At 36.8% G+C, this 21,333-nt stretch overlaps 1 protein-coding gene across 17 annotated transcripts in view; it reads right to left on the bottom strand.

Annotated features, from left to right (window-relative positions):
• Positions 1 to 21,333, bottom strand: part of LOC111322879 (high affinity cAMP-specific and IBMX-insensitive 3',5'-cyclic phosphodiesterase 8B) — a 29,512-nt gene that overhangs the window by 7,479 nt on the left and 700 nt on the right. For 4 of the 17 annotated variants that reach the window (XM_088759253.1, XM_088759264.1, XM_088759263.1 and 1 more), the window contains exons 2-20: positions 21,193 to 21,249; positions 16,748 to 16,882; positions 14,558 to 14,613; positions 13,070 to 13,129; positions 11,536 to 11,595; positions 10,665 to 10,719; positions 10,079 to 10,261; positions 9,136 to 9,219; positions 8,672 to 8,713; positions 8,126 to 8,214; positions 7,344 to 7,443; positions 6,929 to 6,980; positions 6,497 to 6,558; positions 6,241 to 6,312; positions 5,571 to 5,663; positions 4,234 to 4,300; positions 3,818 to 3,956; positions 3,086 to 3,179; positions 285 to 389 (exon numbers count right to left, since the gene is read on the bottom strand). In XM_088759253.1, the coding sequence (XP_088615379.1) occupies positions 285 to 389; positions 3,086 to 3,179; positions 3,818 to 3,956; positions 4,234 to 4,300; positions 5,571 to 5,663; positions 6,241 to 6,312; positions 6,497 to 6,558; positions 6,929 to 6,980; positions 7,344 to 7,443; positions 8,126 to 8,214; positions 8,672 to 8,713; positions 9,136 to 9,219; positions 10,079 to 10,261; positions 10,665 to 10,719; positions 11,536 to 11,595; positions 13,070 to 13,129; positions 14,558 to 14,613; positions 16,748 to 16,882; positions 21,193 to 21,249 (1,605 nt within the window). The remainder of the gene's footprint in view (positions 1 to 284; positions 390 to 3,085; positions 3,180 to 3,817; positions 3,957 to 4,233; positions 4,301 to 5,570; positions 5,664 to 6,240; positions 6,313 to 6,496; positions 6,559 to 6,928; positions 6,981 to 7,343; positions 7,444 to 8,125; positions 8,215 to 8,671; positions 8,714 to 9,135; positions 9,220 to 10,078; positions 10,262 to 10,664; positions 10,720 to 11,535; positions 11,596 to 13,069; positions 13,130 to 14,557; positions 14,614 to 16,747; positions 16,883 to 21,192; positions 21,250 to 21,333) is intronic. The other 13 variants (XM_088759258.1, XM_088759267.1, XM_088759265.1 and 10 more) reach the window with 7 other exon arrangements.

Genomic DNA, 21,333 nt, shown 5'->3' on the forward strand with positions numbered 1-21,333 from the left:
TTGGAACAGCTAATGTTTGCCCAAACATTTTGTCGTATGTTTTGGCTTTGAATTGCAAGAGGATTACACTGCTATGGACTACATACAAACAAACAAAAAGAAAACTGAAAATAAAAGCCAGGCGGAGATTCATGTTAAATAATCTCAACCTTTCCGCTCTGTATCATACGCTCTGTCCAAACATTCTCAGATATAAAGCGCGCTTGTAATAACAAAAATAACAGCAACAACAAAAGCAACAACCACAAACAACATATAAATATTGAAAAATGGGAGGATGTTACCTTCACCCTTTCTTTAGCTAAGAACACTGCTGTTGCGTGCAAGACATCTGCTGCGTGCGTGGAGTTATGATAGGCATTTTTCGAGTGATAGTTGTCTTCTATTAACTGAAACAAGAGCAGATGAATGGACATCAGTATAACTGAAAAAAATGATACATATAACAAGGAGAATTCGTTGAGCAGTGAAGAGCCTTTTTAACTGACGATCATTTCCTTTAATCTCATGACCCTATTGTGGGTCACCCTCGGTGTAAAAACCCGACGAGGTTTTCTTTGTTTCATGAGGTATTGTTTTGCTGTATGCTCTTGTTTATAATGTTTTGTTGTCTTTGTTTTACGTCACTCGTGAGCTTCACAGGTTTTTTTACACCGAGGATGAGCCCTAATGTTTGATTCAGAGGTGATACTGTTAGGAGAAATGAGACGGGGCAGTGTTTACAAGGACTGGGAATTAGTCTGACCATGAGGTCAAACAGACCGCCATGTTGTTTTGTCGTACAATACAATACAATACCATACGTTTATCAGAAATTCCTAAAAGCGATTTTCAAAACTAAATTACACTAACATACGATTATAAATAACCCATTTCCGAATTGCCTTTAGCCTCTTTTTCAAAGCGAGTCCTGGTGCTCATCCTTTCGTATGGTAACAAGTTTTCATTCACATGCAAATTAAACTCATTTTCATACGTATGGTTGAGCACCAGGCCTCGTTTTGAAAAAGAGGCCAAACGTAAGTGGGAAATGGCCTACAATTAAATCCTAACGAATGGACATAATGGTTAAAAAATAAATTATAAAAATATAAAACTATAAAACTATTAATTAAACTCAATTATTTAATCATTAAACGGGGCCATAGTTCCTTTCGGGCTGAGCGTTTGAAGCTGGTTATGTTCGTGCTGGTGTAGCTTGTTATTTCGTTAAATTAAATGGGTTGAATTTGTGAAGAATGGGCCTTTTGCAGCTACAGATCACGTGCTTAGTTAACGGATAATTACTGAGGCATATAGCATTATGAGAAATAATGCCATGTGCCGAAGTAATTATCTATTATAATTATTGATCCCCATGAAATCCTATTGCTCTGTGTCTGTGTTAGATCTTCGAGTTTAGTCGCACCTATGTGCGATAATTGTGATGTTCGTTGCTATTGTTCTTTGTTGTGATAAATATATCTTAGATTTTAATTGTACCGAGGGTTGTTATTGTAGCTCGTTGTTATAGTTGTTCAAAACAGTTCTAATGATGGAATTAATTCGTGCAAGGCGTGTAACACAGCTAATTTGCATACTTTATAAGCCAGAGAATTCAGTCATTTTACTCAGTGCAAACCTGGGTTTAGAAAGAGGATGGATTCGTCGGAAGACGAAGGATTATTTATTACACAGAGCTCTACGAAGGCAGATATTTCAGCGGATAATCGAAAATAATGTAGTGTAACGTTTGGACATTTCTGTCAGTGCTTTAATTCTTTATCGACTTCTAAAGCCAGCATTTCCATTTTCTTTTTTTTAATTAGAGAAAAGATTTAGAACGCCAATTACAGCTCCAGAATACGAGAAATTTGACAAAAGTTGGGTTTCAGACGCCAGCCGCCGACAATGGGCGTGGGTTTTGAAAGTCTTTGAGGAGTGGAAGAAGCAATATTTTTAATTGTAACCTGCACACTGCAATATTTTTGATATTGCAGCATGCTTATTTAGCGCGTTTTATTATATTACCCCTGATAATTTCCCTGCTAACAAAAAGGACCGCCTCCGTTTTCCTCATAGAGTTGTTTTGTCATCTTAAAGACTACAATCGTTGATTTAATGCAGAGAGAGAACAATACAATTTCATGGCGATCAGTAATTATATACCGCATAGCAACGCCATACTGGAGAGCAAGCACTCAAGTGATCTCAGACAGTATAGAGGTCACAGAGGTCTGCATTCAAACAAAGAATGCAGCGGATAACAGGTCAAAAGGTATCCCAATTCGAGAAATCCAGTAAGAAGTAATCAACAGCTTCCCCGGAGTGTATCAGTGGCAAAATCACACCAAAATTCGTTTTTCGCTGATACACTCCAAGGAAGCTGTTGATTAAAACTTACAAGATTCCTCGAATTGGGATACCCATTAACTTGTTATCCGCTGTATTCTTTGTTTGAATGCAGACCTCTGTGATCTCTACTTTGTCCGAGATCACTGGAGTGCTTGCTCTCCAGTATGGCGTTGCTATGCGGTATCTAAGCACGTGATCTCTAACTGCAAAAGGCCTATTGTTTTGCCTCGAACTCGGAACTCGTTCGGAAGAACAGGCAGTCTCTTCAAGGGAACAAAGGGCTAAAGTTTCATCTTAAGCATTCATACCACAGGAAATGTGCCGAGGAAAGTAAGGAGAATCTGCCTGGTGATGTAAGTTAGACTGTAAAGAGTTCAGGCTTTCCTGACGGTGCTCCAGTAGCAGTTTATAATCTGGTGTGACGAGTGACACTGCTTGAGTGAAGAATGTAACGCTGTTTTTCAAGCGCTCGTGCGTCGAGAGTAAATTCTACCTCGGCGTTCGCAGCAAAAGGAAATTCTACGGCGAAAGCCTTTCTCACATTTTCTGCATTTCATTTTTCGTTCGGAACCCCAATAACATTTTACTCAATGCTCGTATCATATGTCGACAAGAGATTATAACCTCTTGATGTCGAACAATCGAATAAGACGAACGAATTGTGCGCGGTGGGTGAGGTATACAGAAAAGTGACTCTGAACCATGAAAAATCCTCTCCGTAAAAAGACAGAACATGGACACACAGACTTACTTGTAACCAATTCTTAAGAACATCTTCGGTAATGTTGAGTAATTCACAGGCCCTGAACCTGTTCAGAATCTTCGTTCCCAAAAAGTACAAGGGCCTAGAGAAAGTCACAACACATTAATGTTAGTCACGTTAACTAACCAAATTACAAAATAGCACTTTAACTCTCCGAGTCAAGTTGAGAGTTAAAAGCCACGACTTTCTCGGGAAACGAAAGGTTTAAAAAAAAAAATTCGTGATACCCAGAACAAGCCACGGAACAATTACAATAAAATATGGACAGTGATCCAGCATTGGAATGTTTTTGTTTGTTTAACACGCTTTTTGAACAATTTAGAAGTCTCGTACCAGTCTTTCCAGCGATCGCACGCAAAACTTAAATCACTCCTGTAGAAGTGGGATAAATGAAGTTCTCAAAGGCTCCTTGGCTTGTGGGCAATCTAACCGAAAAAGGGTTCCGACAGCGAAGGTGAATAGAAAAAAGGAAGCAAGGGGTTAGTGCCCCTGGCAACCAAAATTTGAGTCATTGAAATAAATGTTTCACCCCGTGAATATAATCAAGAGAGCACGAGGTAATTGCCTCAGTTGCTGAAATTGAAGCTACTTCCGACAATGATATCGGGGAGAGGCAGAGAATAGGGGGCTGCTTACACCCATTGACCTCTCTTCCCCATCCTCCCCCTTGGATCCGTGCCACGCCCTTATGATTACCAGATAAGATTGTGTTGAACAGACCTGTGATTGGAGGCTTTTTCCAACTTGAGAATATCAAAGTCCCAGTCTGCCTCGTCAACCATAGAAGCGATAACTTCAGTTGGGGCCTCTTGGAGGTGTGAGATGGGTGGGGTCCGTACTGTGCTCGGTGTGGTGTGACCTGTCAGAAAAAAAAAAGAAAAAAAAAAAAAAAAGATGAGGCAAAGTGCAACGAAAGCTCATCTCCGACGTAACTGCTTTACTCTTAAAACAAAACGTTAACGTCCTCTTTCACTCAATTTTTAGAATCATTCACAGTTATCAGTAATTAATTAGGTTTTCTGTAGAGATGAGGAAGAGGTTAAAATGATTTAATACCTTAATATTATACCATTAAAATATTAAGAGCAAACGTTAACTTGAAAGTTAGAAAAGAAGTGTAAGCATTAGCCTCGGACCTCGGCCGAATGTGTAGAATAAGTTCGTACTTGGTTTAGGAACGTCACAGGAGGGTCTCCTCCGGCCCTGGAACACAACAAATATAAATAACCGACAATTAGGCGACTTCATTTTCAAGTAAGCATTTCAAGTAAAACCGAAACTAAAGCCGATTAGTTCATTCTTCGATTGAGGGTCGAAAGAAATCCGGGGTTGCATCAGAAAACTCACGCCAGTCCCTCAACCAATCAGGTGCAAAACTAAAACCAATCACCACTTGGTCGGCCGCGTTTTCCCGCGCTTTAGGCGGTTTTCCCGCACTTTAGGCGGTTTGCTTGTTTCTACTTTGAGTTCTCATTGGCTCTTTGGGGTACTTTCCTTTCCTCTCACTGGCTGTTGTAATTACCTTGTTTTGGTATTAAGAAACTCCTTCGAAAGGGCTTTAAAATAAACGACCATATCAAGAATAGGGAACGAAAATTCAAAGTTAAAACAAGTACAATGCCTGAGGTGTGGGAAAGAGTGAGTGAAAAAGTCGCGATTTGTTTAAAGAGCCACTACGACGAAAATTTTTGTCTCTGGTTTTGACATTTTTTAGCACCAATCAAGTTAATATGGTTAGAATTGTACTAAGCGATAGTTTTTAGGTCGATGGAAGCGAAATACGCCTTGATATAGCTGGCCAAAATTCACGAAAAACCCGTCCGCCATTTCTCAGCTCGCAACCGAGAGCCAGCGACTGAACTGAAAAGCGGTTTTACGCATGAGTTAGCCTTTGACGTCATATGCGCACTTTCGCATCGTGCTTCGTGTGTTGTGAGAGATTCCACAGTGGAAATTCTAGGCGTTTTAAAAGACGTATTCTTCCTCGAATTCTTCTTCCAAATGGCATACAAATTTAGCCACATTTTTTAGGTCGAGCTGCGCATATGACGTCATTTCCGAAAGGCTCCAACTAGTGCCAACTCTTTTTGCCACACTCGGCCATTTTTGAATTGAGTAATGGCGGGCGACCAAAAACGAAAAACAAGGTTGAAATAATTATACTTCCCGTGAGAATTTTGCGATTAAATTTGGCATGGTAAGTGTTTCTTACTTCTAGTTTCCAGAAGTGAAAAGTAAAGGCAATGCGAAATTTTGATCATAGTGGCACTAAGTTTTGCATCTACTTGAATAAGATTACGGGAATTCTGGATCACTAACAAAGAAAAGTAAAGCAAAACCAGTGAAATCCCTGACAAAATTAAACATCAAGTAACGGGTTCGACAGACCTGTCATAACTATTGAAGAAAAAACGTAAAAAACTGTGGAAAACATCTGATTAATAAAGGAGTAAATTGAATGAATAAAACTCACATTGCTCATGAGACCTCCGACCAGTTCATTAGTCATAGCGTCTTCTTCAGTTGTGGTGAAAGGGGAATATAATTCCGCTGTCCGCAGAATTTCCTAACAAAACAAAAACGCTCTGAGTGGCATTTCTCCCAAGTTTTCTCTTCAAAGTAATCGTAAAATAACGTTATTTTTTTATTTTGCGACGGCACTGTGTACCCCAAATCCAGCATACACCCAGACATCAAACAAAACTGCTTTAGGGTGTGGCTCTGTCTCCAACAGACGTTCTAAGGTTCCACTCCTTTAACCCCCGGGACTGCGTAACATTTCAATAGCCCATTTCCGAATTACCCTTGGCCTCATTTTCAAAACGAGTCCTGGTGCTCATCCTTTCATATGATTATAAGTTTTCATTCACATGCAAATTAAACTCATTTTCACAAGAATAGTTGAGCACCAGGCCTCGTTTTAAAAATAAGACCAAGGGTAATTCGAAAATGGGCTTTTGTCCTAGCTATCGCAAGACATAAGCCAGCAAACAAGTTATGAGAATAAAATAGTGTCTCAGCAAGAGATCAATCTTGATTTAACGCCAAATTATCTTAACCGGATTATAAAAGAATGTCAGTTAGAGGGGAGAAACACTAATAACGCTTTGAGGCTGAAAAAAAAAAAGTAAAAAAAATCTCACCAGCACTCTATCCAGTGCTTGTACTACCGACATGGGACTATTTTCTTGCGCTGCAGACAGCATGTTTATGACCTGAAAGACCAAAAAAACAAAATACATAGTAGATAGAGGTAGCTTGTAATATCAAAGGAATCCTCTCTTTAGATAGGCCCTAACCAGCTGAAATATTGCCAAATCATTGAAAAAATATGAATGTATTTCCAGCCTTACATACTTTCATGAAAAAATAAAGGGAAAACCTCAGAATATGACTCACTTTTGTAATGGGTGCCTCTATTTTGGTCGTTGTTGTTGTCGAATGTCTTCTAAGAATACCTCCTATAAATAAAATTACAGTAGCACTTGAAAAACATCTTGTCTCTAAAACAAAATTGTATACGAGATATCTGGAGTCTGGGTGGTGTAGTTGTTATTTCTGTGGTAATTACATTATTACATCATACTGTGGTTGGCCTAATTATTTGTCCAAAATATGAAACAAGCATTAGTGTGGAAATCCTTCTGCACAGTATCGCAAACTGGACATAGAAAGAGTTTGGAAACATTAACGCTGCCAACATAAATTTGTCTTGTAGAAAGGGAAGTAAGGTTCAAAATTACAGAATCAGTAGTCCAGTTTTAACACAAAGAAAAGCAATTTTCAAAACTTTTAGGTTACTCTTTTAGCAAAGGCAGCATTACCACTAACCATTTAAGGTGTTAATTTGAACTTGTTCGGTTACACCACTGGCTGTAGTTGGCTACAAAGAGAGCACAGACATCAAATTTATATCAGACTTAATTAAAAAAAAAAAAAAACTTAAGCTTTAAAGGCAAACAAAACCATATACAACATATTTTTGCACTACCATATGTCTGGCAAACTACAGTACTGTAGTCCCCACCCTAGTTACACTGCCATGTTAGAATGAATGGGAAGCCTGAGCCTGGTGGGTCATTCGAAATATTGGTAGGTTACATTAACCAGACAGGTTGGAGGTTATGGGCAAAAAAAAACAAACAAAAAAAATGTACTTAGCTGGTTTCAGAGACAAAAGTTCAACACCCCTCTCGTGTGAATGACTGATACATTTGTGACAAATAATACACTTCGTTACACTTACTGATTCCATATGCATATTAACCTCCATATTCATGTTGACTTGATTTAAGGGATTGGCTTGTGTGATTTCTCTCTTCACTGTCACATGGTGAGCGACTTTTCTACAAGTGAAAGACAAGCACCATAAGAATGTCACAATTACTAAACCCTTCTCTCTTTAATCCACACCTGTGCTCTGCCATGTGCCTGAAGGCTCTCAAGTTGACCACAGGCTAGTTCCCTGTGGTATCCCACTCTACTAAAACACGCCTTTGTAATCCAGTTCTGTATTATAATTATGATAGCAGAATTGGAAAGAACTAACCAGAAAACATTTTCCTAAAATGATACCACTGCAGAAAAAAGCAGAGCTACTTATTTCAGTTTGATACAAAAAGCTCCAAATGAAAGCTCAATCTGAACTTACATACAAATGGTTTATTTGTGCACAGTGGAAAAAAAGGTGTCTAACAAAATATTCAATTTCTTATTAATTTTCCCCAGCAAAACCATGTTAAGCATTCTGTTCTTAAGGGAAGAGTGACCAAAAAATGAATTTCTCCTTCAAATATTTATACATTGTCAAGGAGAAGGGTGACGAGAAGACAAACAAAAATCAACTCATGAATATTGATTTTTAACCAGATTCTCGAGGAAAAAAATTGAAAGATATATAGAGAAGACAGTGTAGAGCGTTCATGCTGAGATTTTATAGAGGAAGTGTAAACTAAGCATTAACACCTGATGATGCAAACAACTAAGCAAAAGATTTTATTCTTACAGCTTTTCACATCAAAGACTTACCCTCCTTTGCCAATGATAGGAATGATATGCACATTTTGTAAGAAACTATCTCCATTTCTTCTTTTCCCGACTACTTTTCCCTCCCATGGCTGGAAACAGATTAGAAGATAACATTGTATTAGCACTTAGATCTAAGATCTGCAAACAAACTCTATGCCATGCACAATTTATCACTGATCAAAATTTCAACAATAACATAAAAGAAAAAAACATTTCCTCTTCACTAAAGGTCATCACAAACACTGACTAAAAGAATAACGAAATGATTTTACTGGAAAGAGCAGCACAAGAGGAGAAATAAAGACCAAAAACAATAACAATGATTGTGGAGATAACTGTGCTTCAGCCTCCAACAATGTTGTTGTTGTTGTTTTTTTTATAAATTATAATTTTGAAAAGCAGCCTTGGAAAGTGAAAAATAAACAGAAGAGGAGGAAACGAAAAAACCTCTCATCACTTGAGAGGCTTACAGGAAGAAAAGCATGATTGCAGATGATAATAAGAATTTTCACAAAGCTAAATACTGGAAAAAAGACAACAGCTTACCTTCCCTTTCTTTATGTGTGCATGTATTGATTCATATAACTCCTGAAATAACAGTAACATCATTTAAAAATGTAAATAGCCTTTTGAATCTCATGGGTGGCCAAGACAGAAATTCTCCTTACAATATCAATACAATATCAAGCAGACAAGAAATGGTAATAAAGAAAATTATTAAATTAAGGGATTACAGTTACTGTATTAGTTAATCCCACAGCAAATTCTCCAAACTAACATCATAAGAATTGTATGGCAGACAGTAAGGAGAATTACGAATGAGATCTTGGGAATGAAAAGGTTAATCCTAATAAAGCAGCCAAAATTTCATATTTGCCCTATTCCAGTGTTCCCTGGGCTGAAAATCACCCACTACTTATAGGTTCTGTTTTGGCATCATTCCATTTTCTTTCTGAAAATGCAAATGATTTCTTCAATGTTTAGAGACCTTAATCCAATTTGTTACTTACGGGTTTTTGATGCTCACTGTTCATCATGAAGTTCTGGGGATGCCCGACAGCTTCAGACATCTTCTCAAAGGCAGGGTTGAAGTACTGAAAATATGCCAGAGAAAAATTCTTACAACTGACATAAATACCTCCTTTTATTATCCAACACTCTGTAGAGTACAAATAATGCCCAAGACGAGTACAGATATCACGCAGCATTTGTACTCCAGACAACCAGTTAGACGGGTTTCCTCACATCACACAAGTGATGAATTGGATTGAAGTTACAAAAAAAAAATGGTGGACAATTCAAAGTATTTTTCTGACAACGAAGAGTCAGAATGGCTGGCAAATGTTGATCCAAGTTTATTGGATAAATAAAACAAAGAAAAGCAGTTAGATGACAATGAAATTTCATAATTCATTAAAAAAATACCATTCTGCTTCACATACTTCAGTCAAACACTCCCCGTAAATAAATATCTGCAAAATTTGCCCACACTGAAATAACAATTTGCCATGTTGGATAATAAATAACTTATAATATGTTTTGGTGTGTCATATCGCTGAGTATTTTTACTCATCATTTTACTCATAAAAATACTCAGCAATACTACACAACAAAGCATCCAATAAGATATATATAGTTTACAATGGTATAACTAAGACAAATAAATAACTTGTATACTATGAAACCAGTTGCATTGGTTGTCAACAGATATAAGGCACAGATATGACCCTGGAGACAGTTCAGTGGATGTTGTGTGGAAACTAACCAGAATTTTTTACCCAAAAAATGACAAATTTTAAATGGTGCATCATACAGACTTAAATATTTCATAATTGTCCATTGCAGACTACTGTTTCAAGATTTTCTTCCCATCAATGGAATGCTTATACAAGAAACACACATGGGTGCATTCCTCTACACATTATATAAAAAAAGAGAAATTTTTTCTTGTACCTCTACCTGTAACTCTGGCTTGTCAGAGTCTGCGCTGGCAATCTCCACAGCATCAGTGGAGTGCTCGATTGCACTAAAAAGACAGCTTGTTGCTCTTAATTTAAACATTGACTGAACTTCTCCATGTTCCAACATCAGCAACTCATTATGACAAGCCCCAACATTGGCATTTTCAACAAACCGCTAGAAAGGAAAAGTGAATTCTTGTCATGGATTTTATTTTTGGGAAACAACATTCTTTCAATGACAAATACAGAGATGTGCACAAGACTCCCTTTAACCCTCTACAACCTTACATCAGAAGACATATTCCCCACACTGTTCTTTAGACATTTCCTACGCTGATAAAAAAGAGAATTAAGCGATCAAGAGTTGCTTTAGTTGATCATTTTCTCTAGTCTTGTGACCTTAATGTTTGATTTAGGGGCAATATTGTAAGGGGAAATTAGATGCTAGTCACTCGCAGTGGTCAAAGGATTGAGTTTACTGTTCTCAAGAAAGGAGGGGCTAAAAGAGCCTCCAAAACAGCATATCTGTACTTCAGGACACAATTTACAATTTTCAAAATGAAAGAGAGCATTCTTACCCGGTCAAATCCTGCTTTTAGCAGTGGAAGCATCAATGGTTCATCGCTTCGTGGGCTAAAATGGAAACACGTTAGAAGTCAGTCAGAACTGATATGGGTATGTCTACTTCGATTCTTCATGACTTCTGTTGAGTTAGAATTAATATAATATGCAATACCAGAGAAAGTGCATCACAACACTTCAAACGCTTAGAAAACATTTAACAAGACTAGTCATTTGAAAAGTACTTTAAATTGATGTTTCAGGCTCATGGTAAAGGAAATTAAACAGCTTCACCTAAATGAACAAAATGTTACTCTTTACCCTTTGATCCAAAGTGTGATCACTAAGTGAACTCTTGCTACAAATTTGAACAACATTCTGAGCAGACAGGTAACAAGAACTAGGAAACAGTCACTGATGGGATTTTGTTTAGATTTTATGACAAATTAAGAAATGATTAATCATCACTTGAGAGAATTTGGCTTTTGATCCTTGGAGCAAATGGATAAACAAAATTAAAATGTTAGTGCAGAATATTCGACAAGAAACTGGTGTGACTACTGTCTTTAGTGAAAGCTGCTTAACATTACAGTGCATAATTATCAACACAGAACACTACATAACACTGTTATAAACTTCACTGTACAAAATTCAAAGATATCTGACTGCACTTTGCTGCCACCTTCTCCTTGAAAACTTTCCTTCACAAGCACAATGGCTCATCTAGTCATAACCTTTTTTTTTAATTTCAAAAACTTATTGTGTAATGGCTTGGCAGAATGCACAATTTAGAGTTAGGATTGCAATTAAAGAGCAAATCTATAGACACATGTAACTTGCAAAGGAGAGTCTTATTTGAAAGTTGCACGCAAGTGAGAGTAACCAGACCTGCGATCCCTCCTGAGGCCACATGTGAAAATTTTGCGAAGACAGTGGGATTTCATTTTACTAGAAATGGCAATAGAGTGTAGTTAGTGATTAACATCTTACCATTTATTTACAATGAATGTCTTAAATGGAGCAAGCAAATTTGGAGAGGCATTAAATTTACAATAAAGTTAATTATCTTTGTTTGTGAAAACAAGTAACAGCGCATGTCATTTGTCTTACTTGCAAAAAATATTTAAATAAACGAAAGGAGATGAGATTGAATAAAATTGCCAAAGAAACCAAAACCCGGTTTAGCAAAGAGCACAGGTTGTCCGGAAGGAGAAGAGGTCGAAATAGCTTAGTGGAAAACACAGACAAAGATGATTAAGCAGCTTTCAGGCAGACAGGCACACCAGTGGGTGATAGAGGTATCACTGTCAAGAGTGTGTACATCTTAACTACACAGGAGAAACCTTTTCTCGCTTGTAGTCATTAAATTTTGATTTCCTTTATGATGATATAAATTCAAAAAAGTCATGATCAGTTTAGTCAGACGAATAAAACATACACATGTCATTGGGTGATTACCCTAAAGTATCTTCTGGGAGGTGATTACTTGAACACACAATAACCACTTTAGGCAGGTTCATAAACATTCCATACCATGCATAGTTGACAAGAAGATTACAGTAAACAGATTTAAGATGTACAAATGCTTTCTCTGCTCTCAAATGATTTCCTAAGATAATGCCATGCATATATGAGATTTTCACTGCAGACCAATTTGACGAAGTCATGCAATAACAATTTTTCAATTCCTTTGTGTAAATAGACGACTAATTTGACTCAAGTCTAATACATATGTTGAATTTTAGAGAACTCTGTTAGAAACTCGTAGATACATTTAACCCCATTAAATAAATGCAATATTCCATTCACCTAAATGTATTCAATAACACTTCTTTGTTAGCTTAAAAGGATTCTCGTGAATGTTTAATTAATCAAGGAAGGAGGATGATCTTTTCTTTCAACGGAAATAAAAAAAAGCACAACATTGGCAAAGTGGTCAATTCCAAAGAATAGCTTTTACTTCCTAATAACTTTTGGATAATATAAGCACTGTAACCAGAGAAACAAAGAAAGTTCTATGTTGAAATCAACAACCCCACAGTTTTCATGGGATCACATCTTTTATCTACATTAGAGATTTAATAGCAACGCAATTCCTAAGTAACCAAAGCCAGCTTTCAATGCCATAGCTTTTGTGGCCATGGTATAGCAATGTTGGACTAAAATAAAAAATTCTCTTTTAGAAATATCATAAAACTTGGAATATTGAAAATGAAATTGATGTTTAACACAAGCAGCAACAATTTCAAGATCAGTTTCATCTTTTCACAGAAAGTGGAAAAAAAAAGCGAGTCTGACAACTCCCTTTCTCGTCGATTTGAGAACACAGAATTCATGGGATGGTGGATTAAAACTCCAGTCTTAGTTTTCTCCTAAGTGTGGAGAACAGATGTAACTTGTACATAATACACAAGTCCCTTACCTTCCTTTAACCACAGCAATAATTATAGAATTCTCTCGTGGGCCTTTAGCTCTTATTATCCTAAAAAGTGAAAAAGTACCTATTTAGTATAAAGGGCAACAATCTTACCCTAAACAAAGCAAGAGAAGGTGAAAGAGGATAGACTATTTAAGTCCCTGGCAAGGGTTTCAATAATTTTTTTCCTTAAGTGGCTGCCAATGGTGTAGTAGCCAGCTGCACCCAAAAAAGGGTGGTAAGGTGAAACCAGAACACAAGAGCCGCCTGTTGAATAAACAAACAGCATTGAGAGGCCTCAGGAAGTGGTACATCTCCAGTAACTGGCTTTTATTGAAACCCCTGCCACAGTTTAAGTGTGTGCATATCATGTGTCTAAATAATTTTTTTGTCTCAATTTTCCAAAGTTTGTTCTATTATGTTTTCTTTAACTTAAAAGCATGAAAATTGTTTTTCTTCTTTCTCCTTGTTTCCAAGAAAAAAACAAAGTGCATCACTACCAGTTTGTTGAGCAATTGTACAAAAAAAATCATCTGTTAATTGTCATTTTCAGTCACTTTTGAAGTTCAAAAATGTTGGACCAGTGTCATTTTTATTTCTCTTTGGCCTCAAAACCTTTATGAAAGAATTCTGAGTGCAACTAATTGAACAGAGACATGTCAAAATATACACATAGTTGTTTACCCAGGAAACAAAAGGCAACAACTACAGTTGAACCTTGATTATTTGGACTTGTTGAGACTTGGGTAAACAGTCCAGATAATTGTGAGCCCGGATAATCAAAAATATGAATATTACGAGACAATAATGTCAACAAAAGAAATAAAGATAACACATTCTTAGTTCTAAAAGTTTGCTTCAATGACTTCAAATACATGTACATGTATGAATTGTACCTATACCCGTGTTCATGCAAGCTTCAGTGACTTTCGCCTCAATCCTTCACTTGTCTAAATGTTGTTGGTGAATTTCAGAATTTTAACCTTGTTCTTGTGTATATGAGAGATCTGTTGCTTGCTGATGCCAAATTCAAGAGCTAAATTTGTTCCTTTTTCTCCTTTATCTAAACGTGAAATAATTATTTGTTTATCCTTCACGGAGAGAACAGATTGCTTTTGCTTCATAGACATGTTGTCATTTTGAGTTATGATTGTTTGCGTGTATTCAGAACCCATGCTCATCAAACTCATCAAGCATGACATTCCCTCAGTGGCAAACCAATCAAAATTCAGCTGAATGTGTCAGAATGCTTTTCGTCTCCAAGCACTCAGTCTTTTGAAAGTGGAGGAGGTAATGCACTGTTTTAAATGCATTTTTCCTGACTTTAAACATCTCTCTGAATTTTTTAACCTCTCAAAGTTTTGAAGATCAAAGCTCATTAATAATCATGGTAACAAAAAAAAAAAAAAAACAGGAACAGAGAAAAAGATCAGATAATTGAAAAGTCCAATCAAAACAAGACTTCCTAACAGGAACTAGTTAAGGTTATATTACCTGCAAAGTGTTTCTCCATCAATGACAGAATTTCCCCTCATGTCAATAAATATCACCTGACATTGAAATAAATACAACCAGGTGATGATCTTATGCTTGGAATATTCCAAGATAAAATTACAGCGGTGTGTGAATCAGCAATTCTGTTCAAAATTGTCATGAGTGAGCCCCAAGGACTTATTCCATGAAAATGATGAGTCCAAAATCAAAACAAATGGGTCCATCTGCAGAGCATTTGTTAACAGAACAGCAAAACATAGTCTACATTTCAACCATTAACAAAATACAGTTTGAAGTGAACCCTTTATCCCCTTGTATCAGTATGTATATTCTCCTTGCTGTTCCCTAAACATTTTCCTAAGGTGCTGACAGAGAGAATTTAATGATCAAGAGCTTCTTTAGTTGGTGATCATTTCCCTTACTGCATGATTGTGGGGGGATACCATAAGGATAAATTTGGTGCTTGTCACTGTTAGGGGTCAAAGAGTTAAGTAATGATAATTATTACCAAGTACCACAATTCTCAGAAATACCACCAACTTAAAAGTTCATTGTCTTTACCATCAAAGCTCAAGTACATGTACATTGTGAATGTAAGTTCACTACCTTTTTGACTCTTTTGACTCAAAGACTTATGAAGTTGACTTTTAGGCAAGCTCATGAATGCCACTTCCTTTTATGCTTTTGTTACCAGGGTCCTCTCAGCATTAAGAAATACATTCAAGATACTATACAATCAAACATGGCCAAGCTTGTAGTAGATCAAAGTTATTAACAATGCAAACAAGTACTTTAATTTTTCTCTCCAAATCTACTTCTTGATAAATTTCATAGCGTATCAATACTTTACTTTTGAGGTTAGTTGTGAAATTAATTTCAGATTATACAAAGAGGACATAATCTTTGATGGATGGTTTGATTGTGTCACATTTTCCTTTATTGCCTCCTTTGGGACACAGACCAGATGTGTATTACAAAAAATGGCCATCAGGTCCAACTCTTTCAACAACAGTAATTGGGACAATAGCTGACAGGAGGCAAAATTCCAAACCGTAAAAGGAAAGTAAGAAATCCGCTTTCAACAGAGACATATGGAAATCCTGCTGCCACCCCACAGGGCCACAGCCACAGGATCCACTGACACAATTAACAGGATACCTCCACTCCACAATTCTATCCAGTTTCCTTAACAACTCATACTCTTGCACAGCAAGAGGCACAGTGATGTGATCAAATCTAAAATCAAGCACACAACTACCCTGGGCATGACTAAGATGCAAATCCCTTAAATTTAAAGTCCATTGCTCATACTATTTTCACTGCTGAGAGATACTAGCAAATAATTCCTCTTTACTATATCACCCAATGATCACCAACTGAAAAAAAGCTCTTGATTTTTGAACAAATTCTCCTCAATCAGCACCTTAAGAATTACATAGAGGACAGTAGGAAGAATATGCACACTGGTGTTAAGGCACAGAGGGTTTAAAACCACATCTCTCATTACAGCTCACCACTAAATTCTTCCCATGAACAGTTTGCTCATACCTAACACATTTTACTAACCATTTCAAGTGTTTGATTCTTTGGGAAGGAAGAAACCTAAATGAAAAGTTTTTTCGGATGGAGGGTTCTATAAACTTGGAGTTAAGATGCGTAGAACTTGCTAAAGTTTTAGACATTTTGAGAAGGAAGAAAATCAAACTAATGTGATATCATTCACTTTCTAACATCGTATGTCGAACATGCAAAAGGATTGCAAAGACTCAGGGAAGGTGTTGGATAATATTTTAAAATTTGAAATTGCAAAGAATTTCATTGAAGTGTTTTCACGGGTTTATGCTAACTCCCAGAGGTGATTTACAAGAGATCTCTCTATATAATATCCATACATTATCAAGCAAACAGGTAATGAAAATACTCAAACTTATCAGGTAGAAGTTGCTACTTTGATCTAACTCCAGATTCTTGTAACAACTGGGAAAAGTGTAGCAGCTGGAGGGGAATATTAATCAGATCTCAGGAGCTAAGGGTTAATAATGTTTCAATTCTTTACACCTTTCTGAGTGATAATGTACAGGATACTGTTAGGGAATATCCCATACTGATCCCTTCCAAGTGTTAGGAAGTAAGTAAACTTAATCATACCATTGTGGGGCTGACATAATCAAGTTGGTGATACCTACTCACCTCTGGCTGAATGTTCATGTACTGTTCCATGGCCTCTTCAGATGTTTTACAAATTTGACATAAATATCCACCTCTTTCAGCTGCATGAAGAAAGCTGTCAGTCTGAGCATCTTCCTTTGAAAACACCAGCATGATCTAGAACAAATCAAACAGGAAGTAACAATACTTTGAGGTTTACATGATCTTGTGTACGTTGTCAAAATACTGTACTTGCTGTAAAGAAAGTGGTTTCTGACAACACTTTTCAGAAGAATCTTCCAATAAAATATAGCACAGAAGAAACAACAATTTCAATTTATTCCAAATAAGATGAGTAGTTTCTCCATAAAACTAAGTTTAGAATAAACAATGCACTCATCAAAAGGTATTTCAACATTCTGTAACAATATAAATGAAATCACAAAACACTCTAACATGCAATCCTTAAATTTTTCAGAGTAATTTCTTACAAACTTCTAAGTTGGTTCTTCTGTTGACAATTTAGGATCATAAATATAATTTACTAATAAACCACAGAAGTTAAAGGGACACTGTCACGGGTTGACATGTGCAGTAGCATACACTCTCTCCGAGACTTGTCAAGCTCGACAGCCATTATGGAAATATCAGTGAGTTGAAGAATTCTGCATATATTTTGCATTTAAATCAAGTTTATCCAAAGCAAATGCTTGTGAAAGTGAATTTCTTTTACTGAGGAACCTTCGGTGATCTTTTGTAAATGTAAAAGTAATTGTACGATGAAGCGCAAAGAAAATAGTTCTCGTGGGTGCCCGTGCAAAGGGAGAAACATGCTGTGTACAGATGAATGTATTTCTGGAATTGAACAAGCAATAAATCTTGCAGAAACAGGGTATGCATATAAAGTTGAATATACGCATATAAAGTTGTAAACTTTCACTTCTTTTGTGGCTCGAATGTCCAAAAAGCATACAAAATAATTTGTGTATCCCCTTTCTTCAGGATTTGAACAAGCAGTCACCATCTGCCTACATTCATGAGAGCCGTAGAGTTTGCCTGAGGCTTACCTGTATTCCAATTATAATGTGTAGTAGAATAAACATCTGCCTCGCAAATGCTACAAATGTCTGTGATATCTGGCATTATTTTATTTTCCTATCAGTAAAATCGCTGTCGCTGAATGACTCATAACCTGCATCAAATTTTGCCCGCAGCCACAACTTAAATGTCTTTTCTTCCACATAAATACACTTATGGTTCCTCAGCCACGCTTTCTTGTATTCCCCTCTGTCTTCAACCTTTCGTTTCTGCCCTGAGTTAATGCATTTACTGCCATGTCCGGATCGTCCGCTAGACGCCATTTTCAATTTGTGAATGCAACTTGAAGAAGTCAGGATGACTTTTTCAAGTTTCGATCAGCTACACGAGCATGTGCAGACCATGACCGTGTCCCTTTAATGGACAATACAAAAATAGGCTGGGTAAAGTGAATTGACTATATCTAAGTTAATCACTACAAAAAAGTACAGTTAAGACAAATTTTTGTTACACACATACACACAGTTCTTGTTTGATGCTTGCAGGAGTAAGTATTGCAAAAAAAGTAACAACACATCGAAGAGCACTACAGACATCGAAACTACATAAACATTTCTTTTCTGAAGTAAAATTAATGGGGAATATTCATTCTTCAAAGATAAAATTAAGACCCTGCTTGAAGGGAACTCTTTTAGATAATCTCTAAATTCAAACTGACCAACAATCAAAGTATGTTTTAGGGACATGTGGTGGGCTGTGCAGTAAACAACAACTGGACAAACATGCAAACAGATTTGGATATTGAGAGCCAGAAAAAAGTTGGACAATGCTTGCATGCCCACAAGAGAGTTAAATGAGAGAAAATTGTATACAATATCTTACAGAAATCTTACTTCCTTGGTTTAGTGCATGTACCCAAATGTTTCAACCAAATATCGGCTATGAACAAAATTCAATCTGAAATTTGCCTCCAAACCTGATTAAGCTGGTTAAATTTATTTTTGGAAAAGAATTTAAATCCAGTTACAAGCATTCACACAAGCGGACCAACCCCTTAGTTTGGTGACACACACAATGGTTAAGAAATCCCCCTTGCATAACTCATAAACTACAAAATGCTTGTAACTTGCTACTGGTATCTTGTTAACAAGCAAGGCTTATCATCCTTAGAAAAATTGGGAAACTATTGATGAGTTCATTACAATAAAAAAAAATAGAGAAAATAACATGGTTGCAAAAATAAAATAACAACATTACAATTAACCCTGGTAACAGACTAAATGAATTTGATACCTGACCTCTAGCAGAATGTCTAACACAAACAATCCAACCAAGCCAGAAAAGTAGATTCAAAACTTTCCAAATTTCTGACAAAAAATTGTACATTGTGACTGCAAAGTCAAGCAAGCCAGCATGAAACCAGTGTATTGAACAGCACCAACAAACATTGTTTCATATGCTGCAAACCCTGATTACATCAAAAGAAAAATCCAAATTGTGCAACTTAAAAATGCCCAATCAACTCTGCACTGGGACATTCAAGATGTTACAATCATCAAATATGATCACTACATTTATCATCCCACCAACAACTATGGCAACCAGTAAATCAACAGACACTAATCTAAGCATGTAAATTCTTGTCAGCCAAATGTCTGAGAGGCAAAAAAGCCTACTTTTCCCCTAAAGACCTTCCAACTAGTCATTCAAAATCAAAACCAGCCATTTTAAAAATTTTCTCTTTCTGACCTTCTTTCACTACTCCCAAACAATACAATGCATCTGTATTTTAGTTTTTGTTTCAAGGAAAAAGGAAGCAAAAATGAAAAGACCAAACATTTATGTCCACACATCATGTGCTGAAAAAGACTTTCAGGCCCAGCGAGATCAGATTACTGACCTATTTCACTATACTGATAAGGCAGTTGCAGCTATATTTTCCCAAGATCTATCAGAAGGGATCTAGAGAGCCTTACTCTTGCATATAGACAGATAACTTGATTTCCACACACACAAAAAAAAACACACACACAAATACATGCAAAAAAAAAACAAACAAGGCAAAACAAAACTGCTGTCCAAGGTGGTTTTAATAAAAAAAATTGTGTCTTACACCGAAGACCAATGAATCAGTTATGTGTTTATTATTAAATGTTTGCAAGTAGCTATGCACAAGGGTTCACATGAGTTCTCGAAAAAGCCACCACCAGATAGACTTCAGCCTGGTGACCTTTTAGTGTGTATCTGACTCAATACTATGACATAATGCACAGGTTAAAAGTTTCTCTTTCTGATGTCAGTTTCAAACGCGACGAAATTTACATCAAAAAGTGAATCTGTAGGCGAGTAAGGATTTGAAATTAATTCAACCTTGCCTCGTCTGCGAATCGAGTTTTTCCAAAAACTAGTACAAGATTCGTTGTCATCATTTAAGCAAGGTCATGATAAAAACTCTGGCATCGAGAAAAGGTAACATCAAACGACTTCAGAAACCCGTCCTTCTTAACAGCAGCGATAGCTCCCGTTTCTGATGTTTACAATAGGCCAAAGGTTTTTTCCTCGACAGCAAATGTTATCATCTACGCTTCGCTCGAGACTGTTATGAGAGATTTGGAAAACGACCACCACAAAAACTCGCCATCAAACCCGTCAACTCGAGGTCATAAAAAAGATTAAAGTTTAAAAACATATATTCAACTGAAACTCTGACTTTTAAAGCGCGTTAAGCCGAAATACCGGCAAAAAGCAACAGAAAATCTTGGTTCTTTCGGAAGAATCAAAATGAGAACTTTCACGTACTATCCGTTATAATTTTCAAAGAAGATTTGATCCTACTCTTTTCTTGTGAAAAAACAAAGTTTTGCAATAGCAGATTGGCAAGACTTCCTGGTATCACGAGCGAAGACCACATTTAAAAGCCAAGCAAAAATATTAGGCAAAGGGAGGCCGCAGACCTTTCACACGAGAGCTATTGTAAACAAAAAACAGACCAATCTTTTTACGCGCTTGACGTGGAAAAAAACCGGGGAAATATAGGTGAGGATTTCTCCTTCTTGACGGTAAAGATAACGCAGGGGTTACCACGATGTGAAAAATTACCTAGATTAAAAGTCTAGTAACTTTAAATTGCGAAAGTTTCGCATCTGAGTGGAGGAAAAATGCTCTGATGTTGTTGACGCGAAGCGCTAGGATGGCTTCGTTCCGAATGAAACAAAGTGGACCTGTAAAGGCCCTATACAGAAATACTGTACAACACCCTATTCCAGGTCGAAGTTTGACGAGTTTGATCGGCTTAAAAAGTCGTAAAGAGGCCAAGGATTGGCCACGTCGGTGAAAGAAGGGTAACTTTGAGAGCAACTGTACTACATGATCTCTAACTTTCTTTCGCCCACAAGTCAAAGACAGCTTTTGTGTGTTTTAACCAAGAAAAGACGAACGACAAATCCTACCTGCATTTGAGCTTGATATAACTTCATTGGTCCAAGTGAAATTTCCTTTCTTTCATTCTGTAAAAAGACATCCATAAAGAAAATATCAGCTAATTGCAAAGGAAACACGGCACAAATTCTGTAGAAAATGTACTCGGAACA

This window comes from Stylophora pistillata, chromosome 4, assembly GCF_964205215.1.
Source record: "Stylophora pistillata chromosome 4, jaStyPist1.2, whole genome shotgun sequence".
NCBI classification, from domain to species: Eukaryota; Metazoa; Cnidaria; class Anthozoa; order Scleractinia; family Pocilloporidae; genus Stylophora; species Stylophora pistillata.